This window comes from Adiantum capillus-veneris, chromosome 17, assembly GCF_014529385.1.
Source record: "Adiantum capillus-veneris isolate H3 chromosome 17, ASM1452938v2, whole genome shotgun sequence".
Taxonomy (NCBI): domain Eukaryota; kingdom Viridiplantae; phylum Streptophyta; class Polypodiopsida; order Polypodiales; family Pteridaceae; genus Adiantum; species Adiantum capillus-veneris.
In genome coordinates this window covers 62,959,209-62,984,475 of record NC_140947.1, presented here as the reverse complement: position 1 = coordinate 62,984,475, position 25,267 = coordinate 62,959,209, and the positions used below count along the sequence as shown (strand labels likewise).

Here is a 25,267-nt window from a genome sequence, read left to right as displayed (position 1 = left end):
CGTATGTATGTTTGTTTTCCTACAGACACAAGCATGCAAGCATGTAATGCATTCCTCATGATCTTGTAATAACCATGCTAACCAATTTTGATGACTATGGGCATACACTTACTCCCAAAATTTTCAATCTTGAGAGGTTTGGGTATTCATAAACTCTATACATGCACTTGGGGTCAACCTTCTACATAGAATATAGGTACATTATTGCCCCTCCCCCTTCTATTGGAGCATATTGAATGACGATTCACTTCATGAATGTATGTGACTTAAATTGAGCCATTTTGTATAAAGTAATCAAAGCCGGTCCCAAAGAAAAAACCTAGGTTTTGTGGATTTCCACCTAGAAACTTAGAGATATGCCTCTAAATGAAAGTGAGAAAACCTACAAAATGTAGAAGACGAAGAAGAAGAGGGGAAACTATCGAAAGAGTTATAGTCTCCTTAAATTTCTCGTATGTGTATGGAAAAGAAATTTAGTCGAGGGATAACTGAGTACATTAGTTAACGTACTGCAGAGCACCTTTGCAATAGGCAGGGCACAGCAGGCCATCATTGTTTCTCGTTTGCGATGAGGCAACTAAAATTCCACGAGCAGAAGCTGCTGAAGAAGGTTAATTTTCTGGAATGGAAGCGAGAACGAGGGCAGCGCGAGGGCCTTATCATGCGCCGCTATCACATCACCGGTCGAGATGACTACAAGAAGTAAGAGAGAGAGAGAGAGAGAGAGAGAGAGAGAGAGAGAGAGATGTGGGGATGTATGTTTTGGAACCTTGCTGCACTCCTTGGAAGTCTGCATATGGGAAGGCAAAAACAATGGTGTAAACCCCCTCCCCCCTTTGGAAAAAAGGTAAAGCCACAGACACACCAGAGAGAGGAATGAAAATGAAATGAAATGGACTATTAACATCTGCAAACGGCTAAAATGACTCATGAGTCCGAAATATACAACCATCATCTGAGTAATACAACTATCTGCGACAAAGACCAGGCCCACCCGCTTCTTCGCTATGGAGGAGATTGACACTATACTACAGAGGCCCATGAAACAATTCATTAGATGATCTCCTCCCATTTAGTCATACCTATCTTTTCAGTCTCACCTACTCACCCATGTCAGAGATATTGTATTTAGTTTCATTCCAGTTTCATTTCATTTCAGTACTCCCCTGGCAATGATGACCTGAATCCTCCTCTGTAAGAGCTGTCTCTGTGATGGCCTCCCTCCGAGCCTTTTTCGTCTTGATGGATGCAAGTGGGTGAGTGCATCTCGTGTGGCTACTCTCTCTGTACTCTCTGTATGCTGTTGGCTGATGCTGGTAGATAGAAAGTCGTGTTTTTCTTATTTTGGCTTTCGGGCTTCCTTTGTAAATAGTTTGTAATTGCCCTCAGAACTGGCACCATGTGGCATTTTGAGGGCTTTCCAAGGGAAAAAAATCAACTTCTTTTTGTTGAAAAAAAAGACAAGTGATTGTCAAGAGAGACAGATTATCAATCCACTTGACCTTTTAATTCTGGGCCCATTACACCTGCGATTGCCATTGCTCGTGATGTGGTGGTCTTAGGTGCATGCGGCGGTTTCTTCAGATATCTCATGCTATGATTGCTTCGTCCACACTTTGAAAGATTCATGATGCTGAGGTCGGTACTAATATCGCTTCTTGCAATAAAGAGGATGGCCTTACACAACAATTTTCCTTGGATTATTGGTGGAAGCACCTGCAGATTGGATGACTCACCGAAACATGCAAAACTGCAACTGAAAGACTTGAAAAGAAATAAAAAGATCACACTTGTACTTTGTAGACAGCACCAGATGGCAGAGTCCCATTCAAAAGAGTATCGACTCTCAAGTCGAGCGTCTCTTTGTGTGAGTATGCACATGCGGAAGTATGAGACACAGTGGGTGAGAGGAAATGCTAGAGAGTCGAATATAAAACCATGATGAATGGGTATCCACCCTAGGCCCATTTATATGGTGGGGATGGCAAACGCCTTGTTGGGAAAACGTGAAGAAAAACCCCATAAAATGGAAAACCCCAAATTAGGACCCAAAATGACCTACCAGTCAAAGCTGAAAGTGTCCAGCCATGCATCCTACATGCAATGCAGTATTGGCCAGCCAGAGAAAACCACTAGGCCATACAAAAGTGCCAAGAACCATGAAGTAGCAAGGGGTGAGTCATACCTGATAATGATGGCAACATGTGTACTGTGGAAAGCAACGTCACAATTTGAATTCCGAAGAGTGCATTGTAGCCTTTTAAGCGTGAAGAAATCGTTAATCCTCTGTACAAAGCTCTAGATGCTTGCTTGAGGCCGTACAATGATACATATAATCCTTTTTACATACGATGCATGTAAACTGATGTAGTATGATTGTTGTTGAGGAACACACTCCACGTCCTTCTAATAGAGAGTCCAGCTATGATGGATTGTTGACGAGATCATTGTCATACATGCGTAGGAACAAAAGCTTTGGACAGAAATTGCATACGAAGAAGAAGTTTTTTAAACCAAAGTTGCTTTTTGAGAAAGTACTTTGAAAGAAGGGGCTTTTTGGAAGAAGGTTTCTCTTCAACAAAGTTGCATACATCAACAAAAGGAAAGAGGACATCGAGGCAAAAGCAGTTTCAAACTCGGGAAGGACTACTATCAGGGTCAGTGAAAGAAAGGAATGGTCCGTATGCTTTTGAGTATGTACAATGTCTAACCAAGGGAGACGACAAGACGCAGAGGATAGAAAGCAAAGAAAGCCAAGGTACGAATGATTTTGCGGTGTCTCAAAGGATTTGATAAAAAGGGATTGGCAAAATCCCTTGACAAGTTGCAAGATATTTTTGAATTGACCTCAAGAGGGATTGGTAGAATCTCTTGCTATGTCTAAATAGAAAAGTTGTAGTAGGCAAAGACTTTTCGACAAGGTACATATTAGAAATTGGACACAATATATTTGTTGATGTGTGGAATGAATTTAAGCAGAGTCGGGCAGTGAGCTATTTGATTTAGCAAATTTGAAAGGGATTGTTAGAATCTCTTGAAACGTTACAGCGTTGCAAGAACTTTTCAAAAAGATTTATAGAGATTTATAGAGGTGCTAGTCAACAGGGACCCGGAGGAGCAACCTGAAGTAGAAGAGAGCGAGGAGATACTCGTTCCTGAATAGATACTGGCTCACAAGGAAATAAAATTGAAAGGTAAAGTGATACTGGGATTCTTAGTAAAATTCAAGAACTATCCGGCATTGGATGCGAAATGGATGGAGGAGGAGGACCTAGCAGATACTGCTTATATATTTGAACTATACCTTGAGGCTTTCGATCTAGTTGCGTCTATTCCGAGAGATCCCACTGATTAGCAGGGTTGAATATGGTGCAGACGTGATTGCAAAAGAAGGGAGTTATTCCGCTCCTTTGTCACAGATTACCTAGGTGGAATAAAGTCACTAATTTCCTGTTGTATTTTAGGGATACCGATGTGCTGAGAGTATTCTGTTTTATGACTTTATGAATGAAGTACTTTGAAATGGGAATTCTCGGAAATGAATTTGATTTATGTGTGCTCACTCATGTGATTGTGTTTGAGTGCAGGTTTGAAAGACGAAATGACTGCAGCATTTCGGACACGAGCACAATAAGAATTAGTTAGTCCGACATCAGTGAGGTTCGGTGTGGATCTAGATGCGATTGCTAAACACATTGTTGAGAGACCATCGTCCCATATCTCAATGGATTTGAATGTGATTTGATGTTCAATGACTGTCATCTTTGTGCAAGTGCTGGATATGTGTCGTCTAGTGCGTCGGTACTTAGAGTCAGTGTCTACTGAATTGGTTTATGGCTTATGTTTGATTTTGTAGGAGTAATCGAGGGCGATTACAATTCTTCCAAGGGGGTATGTCACAAAATGATGACGTGGCATGTTCGCCTGGAAACTGACAGGATTTAAAGTTATAAGTTGTTCCAACTTATTGGGTCTCGTTCGATGGGGCCCTGGGGGAGACAAGAAAATTTTAAAAATGGAATTGCGTGAAGGTTGCTGACGTTTCAAGCCATGAGGATAGCCCTTGCGTTTTAGTTTGACTGTTGACGTGGCAGTGTACGAAAATTCCGTAAATTGCACTGGCTAGTTTTGGCACAAGCTTTTGGAACTTTAAGCTTTTGAGTTTGAAGCTTTTCATGTATTGCTTTTGAGAGGCCATGGGTGTCATGTGACACATCTAATCCTATGTGTACGTGGACAAGCTACTTCATGATAAGGGTTCAAATCAGTCCAGTCAGTCTAGCTTAGGAAGTGTTCTGGCGCTTTTGTGAGTCTGTTCGCAGACTGTGCATACCCAGGCACTTAGAGTAGAGGCATATCCTCTGGTTGCATGCAGCATGATCATCAGCATTACCATCAGAATCCATCAGGAGCATATCCATCAGGAGCATTTGCCAGTGCACTGAACCTATTTTCCCTATTTTAGCCATTTTTCACTTCTTATTTTTAAGTGACTTCTGTTGGGAATTGGGTAGGGCAACTTGACTAAGATGATATATAAGGAAAAGCTAGCGCTAGGTTTTCTGGCAGAAGAGCAAGGAGAGCACAGGCACCCGTTGCAGCAGGCCTCTGGACAGCTTCTCAAGCAAGAACCCCCCAAGAACCCTGGCGTTTTCAGCCTTGACTACATAGCGCTTTCAGCCCCTTTGGACAGCGTTTTCCAGCCCCCCTTTGGACAGCGTTTTTCATGCCAGATCAGCAACACTTCAGTGATCCCAAGGCTAGCAGATCAACGTTTTTCAACAAGCTAATCCAGCGTTTCCATAGCTAGCAGTCAGCGTTTTTGGGACAGTACAAATCAGCGTTTAGGACAGCAGTACTTCAGCGTTTTTTCAGTAGCAACTTAGCGGATAGAATCAGCAAATTCAGCAAAGAAAGAAAGGCCCAAAAAGAGCTAATTCAGCCAGTCGTCGTCGTCACTGTCGTCTCCACACATTGCATCATAGCCTCACGAGTTTGCATCAGCATCTTGTACCAGATTTGTGCAATCAATAGCATAGACCTCTCTCGCCATCAAGAGAGGGGCCCTTGGAGGAGGGTTTGACAACTTGTCTGGTGTCGTATTCTTCTCTCTCTTAGTCTCAGCACCTTCATTCACAGTGTTTATCCATTTTGTTTGTGATCACTTCCACTCTCTCATTAAAGGAACAGAAGGCTCTCCCTTCCGTAAGTAAAAAGGAACCTTGAGCACAGTTCGGAGCACTCATCTTGAGCAAAGTTCAACATTCACTTCCGCTGCATCTTACAATGGGCCTTTAAATATGTACCAAGAGGGCCTCCTGCACTTAGTTTGGCTGATGAGCATTGAGCAGAGAGAACCCTCAAATATCATAACTTTGCTCAAGCATTAATATAAAAATAAATACCGAAAGGGGCGCCAGACTTTGGGGCCAATACCTTTGGGCATGGAACTACACTGGGCCGTGTTGACTATATTGAATTGTGATAAAGTTTGTGAAGTGTTTTTAAGAAATTCTCTCGTGTGTCATGCCAGATTCCGGACTTGGGGTTTCCAAGTCTCTTATAAGTGTTGCTTAAGAAAGATGAATTTTGGAGAATGTGTATTGAGTTCAGGGCTCTTAATAAGATTATCATCAAGAACAGGTTTCCAATACCCAAGGTTAATGATATAATTGATAGATTATAGGATTCTACTTGTTTTAGCAAAATTGATTTCAAAACTGACTATCCTTAGATTAGGATTCCTCTTGAAGATGTATACAAGACCGCATTCAAGACATCCTTTGGACTGTGCGAGGATTCGGTGGTGCCTTTTCGACTCACAATACTCCTGTAATGTTGAATAGAATGATGGAAAGGATCTTTTGAGAGCTAGATAGATTGTGGGCACATTTTTGTTTTCTCCAATCCAAAATAGAACATCGAGAGCATCTATTCCAAGTGTTTAATGAATTACGCAAACACAAACTGGTGATTAACGAAAAGAAGAGAGTTCTCAAAAGACACTCTTTGGGACACATTGTTTCGTCCAAGGGTGTTAACATGGAAGAGCGCAAGTAGCGGCTATTCGACATTGGCCTACAATGAAGAATGTACATGATGTTCGTAGCTTTTGGGGGTTATCTTTTACTACATGTTGTTCATTGTTCATCATACAGTTTGCGGAGATTGCTTCTCCATTGCACACCTTGACTTAGAAAGGGATACCATTTACTTAGGGACCTACAGAGATTGCAGTGTTTGAGAGGCTCAACCATCTGTCACAAAGGGAGGATGTGGCATGACCACCCGGACAATCCCTAGCAGATAGAAATGACTTTTACAAGTTGTTCCAACCTATGGGTTCCCTTCCAACGGGGCCCAGGGGAGACAAGGTGATTTAAGTAAAGCTAGAAGACAAAATCGCGTGGAGCTGCTGACGTGGTAGGTTGTACGGACGTTAGTTTTGCCAGAGAGCACTAAGCAAAGAGGACCCTCGGATTTTGTACTTTGCTTAAGCATTAATATAAAATAAATACGAAAGGGACACCAGACTATGGGGCCAATACCTCTGGGCACGGAACTACGCCGAGCCGTGTCGACTCTATTGAATTGTGATAAAGTTTGTGAAGTGTTTTTGAGTGATTTCTTGTGTGTCGTGCCAGATTGCCGACTTGGATGTCCAAGTTTGTTACAGTGGTATCAGAGCATTAGTCGATTTTCCTTTTACGGAGAATCCGATCCTTCTTATCACGAGTCACGACACATATGGATTCAGTCGATGAATCCCGCAACGACCAGAACCCCCCTTTGACAACTCAAGGTCGGGTGAAAGCACGGAAAATTTAAACAGGTGACGATCACTTTTTGGAGATTCAGAAGAAGAGTACAGGCCACCCCGGCCCACGGAATATGAACGAATGGAGATCCAACGTCAACAGTAGGTTGATGCTTGTGCTAAGCAGATGCTCCAGTATTCTAAAGATCCCCAATACATGAATTTTTTGACTCGGCACCCGATTGAGATGCATTCTCGATGGCGTACGGCCGTCGATTCACCTTTGAAGTCAGCTTTGAAAAAAGCTCTGTTGGGGTGGTAAAGCCCAATGTGCCGCGCCTGAGTGTTGGGCGCCGGAGACTACCGGGAACTAACACTGACCATTCATTCTACATAAAAGAATAAGGACTCATAACCCTAACACTATTGTGTTTGGAGTCCACCCAAACCTGTGTCTCCTCTCTTCTTCTCTCTTCTCCATTGCTGCACACACACATACACGCTCTCGCACGCGCACTTCAACTGGTATCAGAGCTCAGGGATTGGGAGCACCATTGGAGCTCAGCGGGGAGGCGAGTGGAGAAGCAGCAAAAACTACAACACGTTTTTGCAGATCTGTTTTGGCCTACCAAAACATCTTTATTCAAGCCGATTCCCCCTATTCTTGACCGGATTTTTGTCCTCTTCAACTTTGTAGAAGAAAGTTTTCTCAAAATCTTCACCAATTTTGAGATACGTCACTCAGACTGCTTGTAGGTCGTGAAGTAGAAGCTGCAGATTTTTACAGATTTGTTTTGACCTGTAAAAACAGCTTATTTCATGTCCATTCCCACGATCCTTAACCGTTTTTGTGTGGTCTATAACTTTGCAGAAGGAAGTTTCTGCAAGTTTTGCACAGTTTGAGAGATATTCAGTTCAGACAGCAGGGTGGTCTACCTTCGTCGGTTCTTCTGTATACAGGTATTCATTGCAGACTCTTTTTGCCATCTCTGTCACATGTATATTTGATGTAAGGTCTTGAGGGTCTGTTAAATCAGACAAACCGTCGCAGCGGTTATAGAAAAGGGTTTCTGTGGTTGATGTAAGATCTTATGCGGTTTATGTATTGTGATGGAAATATGCAAAGCCTATTGTTGAGGGTCGTAGTAAGGTTTTATTGAGCTGGGGGATTCTCAAATGTGGAGATCCTTTCGGTGATACAGGTTTTGGAGCGAGTCCTCAACCTCCCCATAGTTTCGGCATCGACATAGGATGTATGTTTACGCAGTTAGTGCAATATTGGTGTGCATCTGCTGATCCGCCATTGTTGGCATTGCTGTTATCTTTATGCGTATGCGTTTGACAGTGTTCAGTTGGTCAGAGACACTCTTCTAGAGTTGAAGACATTGACAGTGATAGTTCTTTGAGATTCTATCTTGCCAGTTTAGCCACTTTGATCAGCGTTTCAGTCATTGTACACATTTGTTTTGGGTTCAGAAGTCAGTTTTGCAGGGGAGACTCTGTCGAAATTTTTCAGGTTTTCTATCATCTTTAGTGCAGCGGATCTATTACTTTTGTTCTTTGTCGAGTGATGGCTTCATCATCGGAGAACTCTTTGTTCAACATTGAGAAGTTAGATGGCACTAACTTCCTATTTTGGAAGGAACAAATTTACAATGTCTTAGTACAAAAGAAGCAGATCCGGCCGATAAAGATGAAAGGGATAAAGCCTGAGGATATGGATGAGTATGATTGGCAGGAGTTGGATGAGCTTGCCAGGTCCACCATCATGCCGACTTTGTCAAAGAATGTGGACTTCAATGTGAACATGGAAAAGACTAGTTATGAGCTGTGGAAGAAGTTATGTGACCTGTATGAGAAGCAAAGTGCAGCATCACAGGTTTATTGGCTGAAAAAGTTAGTTGATTTGAAGATGGATGAGGGCACACCCATGTGCAACCATCTCAATGAGTTCAACACAATTTTCAGTCAGCTTTCTGCGCAGGGAGTCAATTTCGACAATTCGGTCAAAGCAATGTTCTTGCTAGTACGTTGCCAGAAAGTTGGGATACTTTTCGCATAGCCATAAGTAACTCAGCACCTCCTGATGGTTTAACATGTGCTAATGTTGAGGGCAGTTTGCTTACTGAAGAGGTTAGCAGAAAGAATCTTGATACTTCTCGTGGTACTAGCAATGCTCTCGTTGTTCGTGGTCGATCACAAGAAAAGGGCAAGCAAAATCAGAGAGGAAAATCTCGTAGCAAATCACATTGCCGAAAAGACATTGAATGCTATCATTATCACAAAAAGGGTCATATGAAGAAAGACTATCGAAAGTGGAAACAAGAGAAAGGTAAAGACAAGAAGTCGGAAGAAGGCAAGACTAAGGAAAGCAGTATGGAGATTGAAGAGATCAACAATGTTTTTGTTGAAGATTCTGATGGAGACATTTATCTCACATCTGCCATGGATTCAGTATTTTTGGTTGCCACTGATGACTATGCTTTACAGGATTGGGTTATTGACTCAGGTACATTGTTTCATGTGACTCCTCACAGAGAGTGGTTCAGTACATATGATGCAGTCCGTAAAGGTCGTGTTTGTCTTGGCAATGATTTTGCTTGCGACATAGTTGGTGTTGGCGATGTGCAGCTAAAATTTCAGAATGGTTCTTCATTCATGCTCAAGAATGTGAGACATGTGTTGAAGCTTACCAAAAGCTTGATTAGTACAGAACAATTGGATGACGGAGGATATTACTGCACATTTGGTGATAGTTCGTGGAAGATCACCAAAGGTTCTTTAGTGGTAGCACATGGTTCAAAGTTTGGGACTTTGTACATGCTACATGTATCCAATGTTAAAAACCATGTAATTTGTATAACCGAGCAGCCAAGTGTTTCTTTGTGGCATCGCCGGTTAGGACATATGTCTCAAAAGGAATGTCTTATCTCGTTTTGGTTATGTGCCTGGCTTCAATTTCTCAAACTTTTCAGTTTGTGAGCATTGTCTTTATGGTAAACAAACACAGTCACCACACAAAAGGGGAAGCACTCGGAAAAGTGAGCCATTAGAGTTAGTGCATATTGATGTGTATGGACCTATGCCTAACGTATCCATGGGAGGTTCATTGTACTTTGTTACATTCATTGATGACTTCTCAAGGAAAGTGTGGGTATATCCTCTCAGGAAGAAGGATGAAGTTCTTTCAAAATTTCAGAATTTTGTGGCATTAGTGGAGAATCAGTCTGGCAAGAAAGTCAAATGCTTAAGGTCAGACAATGGTGGTGAGTATGTCACTAAAGCCTTTCAGAATTTTTGTGATTCCAAAGACATCAAAAGAGAGTTGACTGCTCTATATAACTCTCCACAAAATGGTGTTGCTGAGAGGATGAACCGTACCATACAAGAGAAGTTACGTAGCATGTTGTCTAATGCAGAGATGCCTAATGGATTTTGGGCGGAAGCGTTAGCAAACGTTGTCCATCTTATTAATAGATCTCCTAACAAGGCTTTAGATGAGAAGGTACCTGAAGAGCTTTGGTCTGGGAAGCCACCTTCTTACAAGCATCTTAGAGTCTTTGGTTGTGAAGCGTATTGCCATGTTTCAAAGGAGTTTCGAAGCAAGTTGGCTCCTAAGTCAAAGAAATGTATATTTCTTGGTTTTGGCAATCTTGGCGAGATGGGATTTCGGTTATGGGATCGTGAAGCTAAAAAGATGTTCGCAGTAATGACGTATACTTCAATGAAGAAAAGATGCATAAGAAGCCTGTGCATATAGTGGAGGTCAGGAGAGTCATCTTCCAAGAAGATGGAATTGTCCACAATAGGGCTGAAGTGCCTAATGTCAGATAACAAGTACAGAACAGAGTTACAGGGGAACGCCATCCCATGGGCAGGGAACGCTGGAACGGCGTTGCGGGGGGGTTACATGGTCCGGAACGGCCTGGAACGGCCAGACGTTCCACAGGGACTTTTGGTACCGGAACGGCAGGCCCGGAACGGTCCGGAACGGCCCAGAACGGCTGGGAATGGGCAGATTTTGGTGATTTGTCTTGTGAGCCTTCCCCTTGTTAAATGTCCCTTCCCCCACCCCTTACCTTCACTATGCACACAAGCTTTCAAGAGCCAAAGCTAAAGATCTACCCTCTCGACTCTCGACTCTCAAGCTCTAGCCTCTTTCAAGCTTTGAAGTCTAGACTCTAGAGTCTACAAGGCTAAAAGCTCTCCCCCTCTCTCTCAAGCTCCCTCCCTCTCTCTCTCAACTTTAAGCTCTCCCCCCTTCCCTCTCTCCCCCTCTCAAGCTTTCAAGTCTACACGACACACGTTTGTCATAGTAAGACTGAATGGTCTTCAAATCAAGTGTTTTGTGAGTGTTAAGAGTCAAAGGACTCTGATACTACTTCTATTCAATCACAAAGAGCTTGAAATTGCATTATTGGGGTGTTTTTATGCCTCTCGTGCCGCGCCGTTCCCGTTCCGTGCCCCTCCCCGTTCCCCCGTTCCGCGGGGGATCCCGTCGTCGTTCCCGTTCCGCGTTCCGGGTAACTATGGTACAGAATCATCCTGCAGTACAAGATGTTGCTCAGGGACAACTAGCTCAAGCAATTATTAGAAGGTCTACAAGAGTTTCAAGGCCTCCTGATAGACTTACTCTCTCATTGGACTACATTATGTTGACAGATTGCGGAGAGCCTTCCTGCTATAAGGAAGCCATGTCAATGGATGACAAGGCGAAGTGGGAGAAAGCTATACAATTAGAAATGGACTCGTTGCATAAGAATCAAACTTGGAAGTTGGTTCGGTTGCCTAAAGGTAAAAAGGCATTACCATGCAAATGGGTGTACAAGCAGAAAATTACACCTCATGATAATAAACCCAAGTACAAGGCACGACTTGTTGCTAAAAGATTTAAGTAGCAGCAGGGTATTGACTTTGATGAGATCTTTTCTCCGGTTGTCAAGATGACTACTCTGCGGTGTGTACTTGTGTTGGTTGCTAAAGACGACATGGAACTTGACCAGATGGATGTCAAGACGGCGTTCTTGCATGTTGATCTTCAAGAAGAAGTTTATATGCAGCAGCCATAAGGTTTTGTGAGAAGGGTAATGAAGACTTGGTGTGTCAGTTAGAAAAGACTCTTTAAGGTCTAAATTAGTCATCAAGGGAGTGGTATCGTAAATTCTACTCGTTCATGCTCTCTCAAGGCTACAAACATAGCGATATGGACCATTGCCTCTACACTAAGTGAGCTAAAGATGGTAGTTTGCTGATTTTGGTCCTTTATGTGGATGATATGTTAATTGCCGGGAAATGCAGGGATAAGATTTCAGCCTTGAAGTCAGAGTTACACGCAAACTTTGAAATGAAAGACATGGGTGAAGCAAGCCATATCCTTGGCATGCGCATTAAGCGAGATAGATGCAAGAAATTGGTCTATTTGTTTCAATCTGAGTACATTGCTGAAGTGCTCGAGCGTTTCAATATGGAGAAGGGGAAGACATTGAGTACTCCATTGCCTCCATATGTGAAACTTTCTAAAAATGATTGCCCTAAGTCTGAAGAGGAAAAGGCTGAAATGGCACAAGTGCCTTATTTATGTGTAGTTGGGAGTTTGATGTATGCTATGATTGTTACACGTCCTGATATTGCTTTTGCAGTGGGAGTTGTTAGCAGGTATATGTCAAATCCAGGCAAGAAACATTGGGAGGCAGTGAAAGGGGTTATGCGATATTTGAATTGTACAAAAGACATGTGCATTTGCTTTGGAATAAAGGAAGCATGTGTAATGGGTTACACGGGTGCTGATTATGCAGGAGACTTGGACAAGAGAAGGAGGTCCACTTCAGGCTATGTTTTTGAATTCACTGGAGGTGCAGTTTCATGGCGATCTCGTTTGCAAGATTGTGTTACCTTGTCTACTACAGAGGCTGAATATGTTGCAGCTTCAGAAGCTTGCAAGGAAGCTATATGGCTTGGTCGGCTAGTGGGAGACTTCGGAATCAATGTCGAGATGCCTGTGTTACATTATGATAGCCAAAGTGCTATACAATTGGCAAAGAATCCAGTGTTTCATGCAAAGACAAAGCATGTGGATGTGAAGTATCACTTCATTCGTGAGGTACTTGAGGACAAGCAATTGCAGCTTGCCAAGATTCACACCACTGAGAATCCTGCTGATTTGCTCACAAAGGGCTTACCTTCAGAGAGGTTTGCACATAGTCGCGCACTCATGGGCATTGGGTAGGTGATCATGGTCATTGTCTACCTGTATTATTGTATGTCTATATACATTGTCATCCCAGCTTAAAGGCACATTGTCCTTTAAGTGGGAGATTGTTGGGGGTGGTAAAGCCCAATGTGCCGCGCCTGAGTGTTGGGCGCCGGAGACTACCGGGAACTAACACTGACCATTCATTCTACATAAAAGAATAAGGACTCATAACCCTAACAGTATTGTGTTTGGAGTCCACCCAAACCTGTGTCTCCTCTCTTCTTCTCTCTTCTCCATTGCTGCACACACACACACGCTCTCGTACGCGCACTTCAAGCTCTTGTTCCATGGATGATCATTGAAGATGAACTCGACGACGTTGTTGACAGACGAGTCAACCAACTTTTAAAAACCAAGAAGCATTCAAAGGAACACAGTCGATCCGCAGACTATCCTTGCTACTTGGGTCACAAGTCTACTTTTGCAAATGCACGAAAACCAAAGAAGCGTGTATGCTTGGAGGGTGTGTTCAGTTCGTCCTCATCCTCTTCTGATAGTTCTGACATCTCTTACTCTTTTGATCCGAGTGATGAGGACAGAAAGGGCAAGAAATGACGAAAGATCCAAAGACACGGAAAGGACAAGAAGAAGGCCAAGAAAATATTTGGATAGCTCGGAGGAGACTTCATCCTCTTTTGAGAGTTCGGACTCTGATGAAGCGATGTTTTGTTCTAAGAGGAAGCATTTGTACAAAGCCAACCAATATAATTTTCTCCAAGACAAGAGCAAGAAAACCAAAGTTATCAAGGAGGGTGGACAAGTGCTTAAGTTTGATACTTTTTTAGGCTTCCGAGATACCCACAAGGCCCTCGCTTTTATTCAACAGTTTGACATAGCTTATTTTGGAGGGTGTTATTCAGAGCACTCCATGGTTCGTAGGGTCGCATCCTGTCTGAAAGGAAATGCACAGACATGGTGGTCCACTCTCTTACTACACAAGGAAGCACGGACAAAGTGGTTGAAGTTCAAACAATTTTTTACTTCCTCTTGGCTCACTTAAGAGTACGAACGTGATGTGATACCCGCTTGGAATCACCTTCGGATGATCAAGGAAGATACATAGGATACTTATTGTCAGAGATTTTGGGATATCTTCTTACCGGCCTCTTCTTTTAAAAAGATTACTTTCAAATCGAGCGATTTTTTTGTGGTCTACCCAAAGAGATACGAGATTACTGCTTATTACTTAATGCAGAAGTCCGAGTCCATACAACAACTGATGGGACATGCTAAGCAAGGGTTTCCTATGCATTCGAGTACTCTTACGTATCCAGTTGATCAATCTTTGACGACTAGGACCGGACAGACTTCAAATAACGGTAGCAGAACAAAAGAGAAGTTTCAGAAAAAGAAAGATACACGTCCTTGACTGACAGAGGAACATAAATCTGACTACTTAAAAATGGGGAAGTGCTTTGAATGTGGGGAACAAGGACATATATCAGCACGGTGCTCCAAAAAGGCACCCAAAGGACAATCAAAAGATAGGCCAGAGAGTTCCAGAGCAACCGAAGAACATGGAAGGATAGGAAAAATGAAAACAAGACTGGTACCAGATTGTGTGGGACCGACCCAGATCGGATGGATGAAAGCACTGAACTTTGCCGGGCATGGGGCAAAATGCGAGACCAAGAAGCCCTAATCTTCTTTGACAGGGGAGCCAAGGCCAACTTTATTTCACTCGACTTGGAATTACGCCCAAGCAAATGGGGCCACAGGTAGAGGTTGTTCTAGCGGCACCCGGACGGGATGTTGCACGCCTTGAAGACCATATGATTGATTTGATTCCCGGAAGTACACCACCAAACCGGCCACCTTACCGAGTTAGCCGAGCCCATGATGAAGAAATAATGAACCAAGTCAAAGAACTTCTGAAAAGGGTCTTATTCAACCTAGCACCTCACCTTTCTATTCACCAGGGCTACTAGTATTAACAAAAGATAGATCTTGGAGAATGTGCATTGACTATAGAGCTCTCAATAAAATCACTATCAAGAACAGATTCCTTATCCCAAGGATCGATGATATTTTCGACAGATTGCAAGGGTCCTCTTGTTTCAAAAGAATTGATATGAAGAGTGGATATCATCAGATCCGAATCGCTCCTAGAGACATCTACAAGACAACTTTCAAGACGACTTTTGGTTTGTACAAATATTTGGTGATGCCATTTGGCCTTACGAATGCTCCATTTTCAGAGAGTACCGATCGTTTGTAGGCACTTTCTTTGACGACATCATCATCTTCTCCAAGAATTAAGCAGAACATCGGCACCACTTGTTGCAGGTCTTCTCCAAGAATGAAGTAGAACACCGGCACCACGTGTTGCGGGTCTTCCAGGCAGTGCGGAAGCATAAATTGGTTATAAATGCGAAAAAGAGCAAATTTTTCTTGCTTGAGATATACTTCTTGGGACACATCATCTCAGCAGATGGGGTAAAGATGGACCTGGCCAAAATTGAGACTATTCGTGATTGGCTTGATTTAAAGAATGTTCATGAAGTTCGAGGCTTTCTGGGCTTGTGTTCATATTGTCGGCGGTTCATTCGAAAATTTGCAGAGATAGCTTGTCCTCTTCATGTACTCACTTAGAAAGGGGTTCCTTTCACTTAGGGATCGAAAGAGATTACCGCTTTTAAGACTCTCAAAGAAAAGTGGACTATGGGACCACTATTGGTCTTGCCAGACTTGCAAAAGCCATTCGAAGTTTACTGTGATGCTTGTGGTCGCAGTCTGGGAGCAGTTTTGATGCAAGAAGGCCATGTCATTGCTTACAAGAGCAGGATGTCTTCACGTCTTGCGTTGGTTGCACAGATTTACGAGAAAGAGCTATCGATAGTTATCCATGCTCTGACGGAGTGGCAACACTATCTACATGGAGCTGAATTTACTGTCTTCACAGATTTTTGAAGCGGATCAGTACACGAAAGATTTGGATACTGCTTTTGCCAAGGTTCGTGAGGCTCTTGAGAAGTCTCAAGCATGACATAAGAAGGTAGCCGATAAAGATCGACGTGACTTGCAGTTGAAGGAAGATGATTGGGTGCTCTTACAGTTTGAGAAGGCGCGCCTTAGGAAAAGGAAGGGAAAGGAGCGGCTTGGTCTAGATTTAAGAGAAGATAAATGATGTATCCTTCAGGTTGAAGTTGCCAGATACTTGGAAGATTCATAATGCTTTTCATGTGAGTCTTTTAAAATCTTTTAAGGGTGAGGTGCTAGTCGACAGGGACCCGGAGGAGCAACCTGAAGTAGAAGAGAGCGAGGAGATACTCGTTCCTGAACAGATACTGGCTCACAAGGAAAGAAAAGTGAAAGGTAAAGTGATATGAGGGTTCTTAGTAAAATTCAAGAACTATCCGGCATTGGATGCGAAATGGATGGAGGAGGACGACCTAGCAGATACTCATATATTGGAACTTTACCTTGAGGACCTAGCAATACTCCTTATATATTGGAACTTTACCTTGAGGCTTTCGATATAGCTGCGTCTATTCCGAGAGATCCCGCTGATAAGCAAGGTTGAATATGGTGCAGACGGGACTGCACAAGAGGGGAGTTACTCCGCTCCTTTGTCACAGATTACCCAGGTGGAATAAAGTCACCGATTTCCCGTTGGATTTCGGGGATACTGATGTGCTGAGAGTATTCTGCTTTATGACTTTATGAATGAAGTACTTTGAAATGGGAATTCTTGGAAATGAATCTGATTTATGTGTGCTCACTCATGTGATTGTGTTTGAGTGCAAGTTTGAAAAACGAAATGACTGCACCATTTTGTACACGAGCACAATAAGAATTAGTTAGTCCGACATCAGTGAGGTCCGGTGTGGATCTAGATGCGATTGCTAAACACGTTACCGAGAGACCATCGTCCCAGATCTCAAATGGATTTGAATGTGATTTGATGTTCAGTGACTATCGTCTTTGTGCAAGTGCTGGATTTGTGTTGTCTAGTGCGTTGGTACTTAGAATCAGTATCTAGTGAATTGGTTTATGACTTATGTCTGATTTTGCAAGAGTAATCGAGGGCAATTACAATTCTTCAAAGGAGGGTATGTCACAAAGTTATAAGTTGTTCCAACTTATTGGGTCCTGTCCGATGCGGCCCTCGGAAACACAAGAAAAATTAAAAAAGGACTTACGAGAAGGTTGTTGACGTGTCAGGTCGTAAGGATAGCCCTTGTGTTTTAGTCTGATTGTTGACGTGGTAGTGTACGGAAATTCTGTAAATCGCACTGGTTGGTTTTGGCGCAAGCTTTTGGAACTTGAAGCTTTTGAGTTTGAAGCTTTTCATGTATTGCTTTTGAGAGGCCATGGGCCTTCAAATATGTACCAAGAGGGCCTCCTGCACTCAGTTTGGCTGATGAGCACTGAGCAGAGAGGACCCTCGAATATCATAACTTTGCTCAAGCATTAATATAAAAATAAATACCGAAAGGGGCGCCAGACTTCGGGGCCAATGCCTTTGGGCACGGAACTACACCGAGCCGTGTCGACTATATTGAATTGTGATAAAGTTTGTGAAGTGTTTTTAAGAAATTCTCTCGTGTGTCGTTCCAGATTCCCGACTTGGGGTGTCCAAGTCTGTTACAAGTGTTGCTTAAGAAAGATGAATTTTGGAGAATGTGTATTGAGTACAAGGTTGTTAATAAGATTATCATCAAGAACAGGTTTCCAATACCCAAGGTTGATGATATAATTGATAGATTATAGGATTCTACTTGTTTTAGCAGAATTGATCTTAAAACTGACTATCCTTAGATCAGGATTCCTCTTGGAGATGTATACAAGACCGCATTCAAGACATCCTTTGGACTGTACGAGGATTCGGTGGTGCCTTTTCATCTCACAATGCTCCTGCAATGTTGAATAGGATGATGGAAAGGATCTTTTGAGAGCTAGATAGATTGTGGGCACATTTTTGTTTTCTCCAATCCGAAGTAGAACATTGACAACATCTATTTCAAGTGTTCAATGAATCGCGCAAATAGAAATTGGTGATTAACGAAAGGAAGAGTGAGTTCTCAAAAGACACACTCTTTGGGACACATTGTTTCGTCCAAGGGTGTTAACGTGGACAAGCTCAAGTAGCGACTATTCGACATTGGCCTATAATGAAGAATGTACATGTTGTTCGTAGCTTTTGGAGGTTATTTCTTACTACAGGTTGTTCATCATACAGTTTGCGGAGATTGCTTCTCCATTGCACACCTTGACTTAGAAAGGGATACCATTTACCTAGGGACCTACAGAGATTGCAATGTTTGAGAGGCTCAAGCAAAAGCCGTGTCACAATAGAAGCTTACTATGGAAATTTATTTCACAATGCACACAATAATTGGGAATTAAATGAGAAATTCTTGACTTTTGGAGAGAGAGAGAGAGAGAGAGAGAGAGAGAGAGAGAGAGAGAGGACACAATTTTGCAAGGGACTAGAAGATGGCCTAGTCCCCCCCTTTAAAGAATACTTTAATCATGGGGAAATTGTTCTTTTACAAGCACATACACCAGAAAGAGAGAGAAAAAATCTCTCCTTCTATTCATTTCTTATGCTTTCTAAGAAAAAATAAACGTCTCTCTATAGAGCAAAATCCCTACTGCTCTGAGGCATTCATTAATCCTTGCTGAGTTTCATTTTAACCATCTGTCACAAGTGATGACGTGGCATGACCACCCAGACAATCCCTTGCAGATAAAAATGACTTTTACAAGTTGTTCCAACTTATGGGTTCCCTTCCAACAGGGCCCAAGGGACACAAGGTGATTAAAGTAAAGCTAGAAGACCAAATCGCGTGGAGCTACTGACGTGGTAGGTTGTACGACATCCGCAAAACGCACTGACTGCTAACGTGGCACAGTGTACGTATTTTCGCGATTTGCGTTGCCAGGTTTTGGGAGCGCTAGCTTGTGGACCAGATACTTTTGAGAATTGACGCTTTTCATGTACTGCTTTTAGAAGGCCTGGAGCTTATAAATTTGTATCAAGAGCCACTCTTCTTTCAGTTTTGCCATAGAGCACTAAGCAAAGAGGACCCTCGGATTTTGTACTTTGCTCAAGCATTAATATAAAAATAAATACCGAAAGGGGCACCAAACTATGGGGCCAATACCTCTGGGCACGGAACTACGTCGGGCCGTGTCGTCTCTATTGAATTGTGATAAAGTTTGTGAAGTGTTTTCGAGTGATTTCTTGTGAGTCGTGCCAGATTTTCGACTTGGGGTGTCCATGTTTGTTACAATTGTATCAGAGCATGAGTCGATTCTCCTTTTATGGAGAATCCGATCCTTCTTATCGCGACACACATGGATTCAGTCGACGATTCCCGCAAGGACCAGAACAACCCACCTGACAACTCAGGGTCGGGTGAAAGCACGGAAAATTCATACGGATGACGACCACTTTCTGGAGATTCAGAAGAAGAGTACGGGCCACCCTGGCCCACGGAATATGAACTAATGGAGATGCAGCGTCAACAGCAGGTTGATGCTTGTGCTAAGCAGATGCTCCAGTATTCTAAAGATCCAATACATGAAATTTTTGACCCGACACCCTATTGATGAGATGCAATCTCGATGGCGTACGGCCTCGATTCTCCTTTGAAGTCAGCTTTGAAGAAAGCTCATGTTCCATGGATGTTCACTGAAGATGAACTCGGCGACGTTCTCGACAGACGAGTCAACCAAACAAGAAGCATTCAAAGGAACACAGTCGATCCACAAACTATCTTGGCTACTCGGGTCACAAGTCTACTTCTACAAATGCATGAAAACCAAAGAAGCGTGTATGCTTGGAGGGTGTGTCTAGTTCGTCCTCATCCTCTTCTGATAGTTCCGACAGCTCTTACTCTTCTGATCCGAGTGATGAGGACAGAAAGGGCAAGAAACGACAAAATATCCGCATTGCCATGGATTTTATTTTTTATCTTCCCAAGTCTCAAAGTGGGCATGATGGCATTTGGACAGTCATCGACAGATTCAATAAACAGACACATTTCATTCTGGTAAAGAAGATGGTGAAGCTTGATCATTTGGTGAGACAATTTGTTTCACAGATTTTTTGGTTACATGGCACGCCTTAGTCCATAGCCTCGAACAGAGACCCCCGATTTACTAGTTTGTTTTGGAGAGAAATTTGGGAGAACATTGGCATGCGGTTGCAGTTCTCATCTTCGTTCCACCCATAGACAGATGGGCAATCTGAGATAGCCAATTCAGTGGTTTTGGATTTAGTGAAGTCTTACAGAAGACTCAATGGGAAAGTACTTGTGGGTGGAAGGACAGTCTGAGATAGCCAATTTAGTGGTTTTGGATTTACTGAAGTCTTACATTTCGGATTAGAAGACTCAATGGGAAAGTACTTGCCCTTGGTGGAATTTGCCTAACAACACGGTTCATTCATTGATGGGGAAGGTGCCATTTGAAGTAATCAGGGTGCTAAGAAGGTTCCTCCATTTCTAAGCACACCAAAGATAAGATTTTTGAAGCGGATCAGTACACGAGAGATTTGGACACTGCTTTTGCCAAGGTTCGCGAGGCTCTTGAGAAGCCTCAAGCATGGCATAAGAAAGCAGCTGCTAAACATGGACGCGACTTGCAGTTGAAGCAAGATGATTGGGTGCTCTTATGATTTGAGAAGGTAGGCCTGAGGAAAAGAAAGGGAAAGGAGCGGCTTTTTCCAAAGCTAAGTATGCGATATTATGGCCCTTTCCAGATTCAAGAGAAGATAAATGATGTATCCTTCATATTGAAGTTGCCAGATACTTGGAAGATTCACAATGCTTTTCATGTGAGTCTCTTGAAACCTTTGAAGACATTGGCTCACAAGGAAAGGAAAGTGAAAGGTAAAGTGATACGATGGTTCTTAGTGAAATTCAAGAACTATTCGGCATTGGATGTGAAGTGGATGGAGGAGGAGCACCTAGCAGATACTCCTCGGACACTGGAACTTTATGTTGAGGCTTTCGGTCTACCTTCGTCTATTCCGAAAGATCCTGCAGATCAGCAGGGTTGAATCTGGTGCAGACGGGATTGCACAAGAGGGGAGTCACTCCGTTGCTTTGTCACAGGTCACCCAGATGGAATAAAGTCATTGATGTCCTTTTGGATTTTAGGGATACTGACAGGCTGACAATATTCTATTGTATGACTTTACGAAAGAAGTACTTTGACATGGGAATTCCTGAAATGAATTTGATTTATGTGTGCTCTCTCATGTGAGTCGCGTCTGAGTGTGTGTTTGAAAGACGAAATGACTGTAGCATTTCGGTCTTGAGATTCCATATGAGATGGACATGATAGCAATAAGAATTAGTTAATCTGACATCAATGAGATCTGGTGTGGATTTAGATGCGATTGCTAAACACGTTGTCGAGAGATCACGGTCCGAGATCTCGATGGACTTCATGTGATTTAATTTGAATGTGATGTGGATGTTCAATGACTGTCGTCTTTGTGCAAGTGCTGGATTTGTGTCGTCTACTGCGTCGGTACTTAGAGTCAATGTCTACTGAGCTAGTTTGTGGCTTGTGTCTGATTTTGTAGGCACAATCGAGGGCGATCATAGTTCTTTCGAGAGGGGGGTATGTCACAAAGTGATGACGTGGCATGACCACTCGGACAATCCCTAGCATATAAAAATGACTTTTACAAGTTGTTCCAACTTATGGATTTCCTTCGCCAATGGGGCCTAGGTGATTAAAATAAAGCTAGAAGACCAAATCACGTGGAGCCGCTAACATGGCCGTCCGCAAATCGTGTTGACTGCTGATGTGGCACAGTGTACGGATTTTTGCTCTTTGCGCTGCCAACTTTTGGGAGCGCTAGCTTGTGGACCAGATGCTTTTGAGAATTGAAGCTTTACATGTATTGCTTTTAGAAGGCCTAGAGCCTATAAATTTGTATCAAGGGCCACTCTTCTCTCAGTTTTGCCAGAGAGCATTGAGCAGGGAGGACCCTCGGATTTTGTACTTTGCTCAAGCATTAATATAAAAAGAAATCCCGAAAGGGGCACCAGACTTTGGGGCCAATACCTCTGGGCACGGAACTACGCCGTGCCATGTGGTCTCTATTGAATTGTGATGAAGTTTGTGAAGCGTTTAAGTGATTTCTTGCGAGTCGTGCCAAATTTCCGACTTAGGGTGTCCAAGTCTGTTACACCATCAATCTTTAAAAAAAAAACTTGCTGAAATTCTCTTACTCAAAGCCTTTGCAGGCTGATTTGTAATCAACTCTTCATGTATGGCGACATGAGACTTCTTCCAATGGCACTATGGTGGATTGTGCACTTTCCAGAGAGCTTGGCTAAAATTGAGTCCATGGATGACGTCGGAGAGCTGAAATTTATTTGGACAGTGACTCAACACCTTGAAATCATTGATTTTTAGTTAGACTTTACTTTGATTCCTTCACTTTTGTCGCGAAGTCCCCTTGTGAGGCTTGTTGAAGTACGCCTCCTCCATATGGCAGAGATGATGTGTGTGTGTGTGTGTGTGTGTGTGTGTGTGTGAGAGAGAGAGAGAGAGAGAGAGAGAATTAATTACGGGAAAACTTGTCAAAGGTGGCAGCGGAAGATGCAATGAAGACAAGAATTGGCTCGTGATCCGTTGGGCACCTTGACCCCGGTCTAGGACACCTGCAATGCCAAACACGTGAACAAGGCACACTTGTGGAGAAGAGAGATCATTGAGGTAGAAAGAGGCAGGACATCTGAGAGAGAGAGAGAGAGAGAGAGAGAGAGAGAGAGAGATCTGCGAAAGGCTCTCCATGCTGTGGAGGAGAGAGATCAGTGAGGTAAAAGAGACAGGACATCTGAGAGAGAGGAAGAAGAAGAAGAAGATTAAGAAGAGAATTTTAATGTCGTAGTAAACTATTCCAAGAGACCTTAAAGATCTATCCGACGAGGAGAGTTGAACTCTAGACCTATTATTCAAGAGGGAAATGGCATAACGAATCTACCACACTTGGGTGATAGAAAGCTTATACCATTTTCCTCTTCTTATTAGTGCATGCACATGTCACCCACACACACCCACACGTCACACACACACACCCGAGAAGAAGAGAATTTTAACGTCGTAGGAAACTATCCCAAGAGACCTTAAAGATCTATCCGACGCGGAGAGTTGAACTCTAGACCTATTATTCAAGAGGGGAAATGGCATAACCAATCTACCACACTTGGGTGATAGAAAGGTTATACCATTTTCCTCTTCTTATTAGCACGCGTACACATTCACACCCACACGCACATCCGAGAAGAGAATTTTAATGTCGTAGGAAACTATCCCAAGAGACCTTAAAGATCTATCCGACGAGGAGAGTTAAATGAGAGAGAGAGAGAGAGAGAGAGAGAGAGAGAGAGTGAGTTACGGGAAAACTTGTCAAAGGTGGCAGCGGAAGATGCAATGAAGACAAGAATTGGCTCGTGATCCGTTGGGCACCTTGACCCCGGTCTAGAACACCTGCAATGCCAAACACGTGAACAAGGCACACCTGTGGAGAAGAGAGATCATTGAGGTAGAAAGAGGCAGGACATCTGAGAGAGAGAGAGAGAGAGAGAGAGAGATCTGCGAAAGGCTCTCCATGATGATAACAATGTGCTTTTACAAGTGACCGAGGGTGGTCCGGCATAGATCTAACATGCCAACTGGATAGACCCGAGGTACACACAACTGTGACTGCTACTGACACTGCCAACTGCTTCCATGAGACCACTGCACATGCCAACAACCCGAGGGCCCTCTTATAGCTCATTAGTTCAGAGTGTGCTAACCTTAGGATGTTATATATGGTTTTACATTGAAGATCACACCGAGAACAAAGTTGTCATTTTCACATTTCAGCTAACAATTTATTAAAGATGTTTTGAAAACTTTGATTTTGTAGGTACAATAACATTTGTGGAATGGTTACAAAGTTGGTTAACATGGTGAAGAAGCTTGATTCAAGTGATCCATTCCGGATAAAGATGACTGAGCAGCTACTTGAGAAGCTGTAAGATATACTTTGGTATTGCTACGGACCGGTGCTCGTTATAGGGGAGTTTCCTAATAACACTGGCAATGAATTACTTGTAATTGTAGATATTCCATGGGGGTTATTCCAAGCCAGAAGAGCTTGGCTTTGTGCGATAAATTGTCCGTGTCTTCTTTTTGTAGGTGAGGTTTCTACTTTTTTCAAATCTGCAATTAGATCATCATCTTATGTGAAACCATATGAAGTTTGTCGTTCAATTTTCAGGCGTAGACTTTCTGTTGTTATCGTGCGGCTTCGCTTGGCCGAAAACCATCAAGAGGCTGTCACATTTATCGAGCAAGGACGTATGCATCTTCTTTCAAACTTAGTTTAGAGACTCTATTCTTAAAGCTTTGATTTTAGCTTTATTTTGTTGTTTGCATATATTATAGATGTTAGAGTTGGGCCAGATACCATCACAGATCCGGCTTTTCTGGTCACTCGTAACATGGAGGACTTCGTTACATGGGTTGACACTTCAAAGATACGAAGAAAAGTACTGCAGTACAATGAAAGACTTGATGATTATGATTTACTCAACTAGTTTGCAAGCTACTGCAACCCTGGCATACATGTGTTTCTTCAGCAAACTCTACTCAATCATGACCTATATGCTTGTACAGGTGACAGCGGTGACAAGTATTCTACTCTTTAGCTGTGTCGCCTTGAAAATTTTGCAAAGTGCCCAAGTAGATTAAGACCTTCAGCATTTTGCTTCTTACAGTGTTGTTTGTAAAAGGATGTTGTACCATGAGCCTTGGCAATCTTAATCCAATGCTAACCAGTGGCAGTCAGAAAGGTTGATATGTGGTTTCAGAAAAGCAACGGTGCATATTGTCTGCCATTAGTTCAAGAAGAATAAGTTTTTTCAGGGTCAGGCACCACCGCACGTTGGGTCATTCTGAGGTGATCTTCTTTCAGGACTATCCTAGGGTCTCCCTCGGAGATGAGTGGTGCAAGGTGCAGGTACATGTTTTGGTCGATTGATTTCTCAGGGAACTAAGGATGTGTTTCATAATTACAGCCAATGATATCACAAGAGATTTGTTTCATTACTAGCCCTCTTGAACGAAATATGATAGCTGAGGTAGCTCTCCATGTCTCTTCTTCGAAATGTGTAGTAATGTGCATCTCTAGGTCTCCCACAATTTTGAACCCCCCCCCCCCCCCCCCCCCCCCTTTTTTCCCCCTCCCAAAAGCACCCCTTGATACCCACTCAGAAAAAAATCAATCATGGCCCTTT

The 25,267-nt window shown here is 42.9% G+C and overlaps 1 protein-coding gene across 1 annotated transcript; it reads left to right on the top strand.

Moving 5' to 3' along the window:
- The first annotated feature begins 451 nt into the window (after positions 1–451).
- On the top strand, positions 452–24,866 carry LOC147437373 (Alpha-L RNA-binding motif/Ribosomal protein S4 family protein). Its single transcript, XM_086486917.1, has 5 exons — positions 452–702; positions 23,896–24,003; positions 24,093–24,167; positions 24,250–24,329; positions 24,417–24,866. Exons 1-5 carry the CDS (start codon positions 569–571, stop codon positions 24,566–24,568), a joined length of 549 nt encoding a protein of 182 aa, XP_086343043.1. The 5' UTR covers positions 452–568; the 3' UTR covers positions 24,569–24,866.
- The last annotated feature ends 401 nt before the right edge of the window (positions 24,867–25,267 follow it).

What these genes read in the sequence shown, in the direction of transcription:
- LOC147437373 (XM_086486917.1), top strand. Translation starts at nt 569, where the DNA reads ATGAGGCAACTAAAATTCCACGAGCAGAAGCTGCTGAAGAAGGTTAAT. An exon ending in TCCGTGTCTTCTTTTTGTAG is followed by an intron (nt 24,168 to 24,249) that starts GTGAGGTTTCTA and finishes TTCAATTTTCAG; the next exon opens with GCGTAGACTTTCTGTTGTTA. An exon ending in CACATTTATCGAGCAAGGAC is followed by an intron (nt 24,330 to 24,416) that starts GTATGCATCTTC and finishes CATATATTATAG; the next exon opens with ATGTTAGAGTTGGGCCAGAT.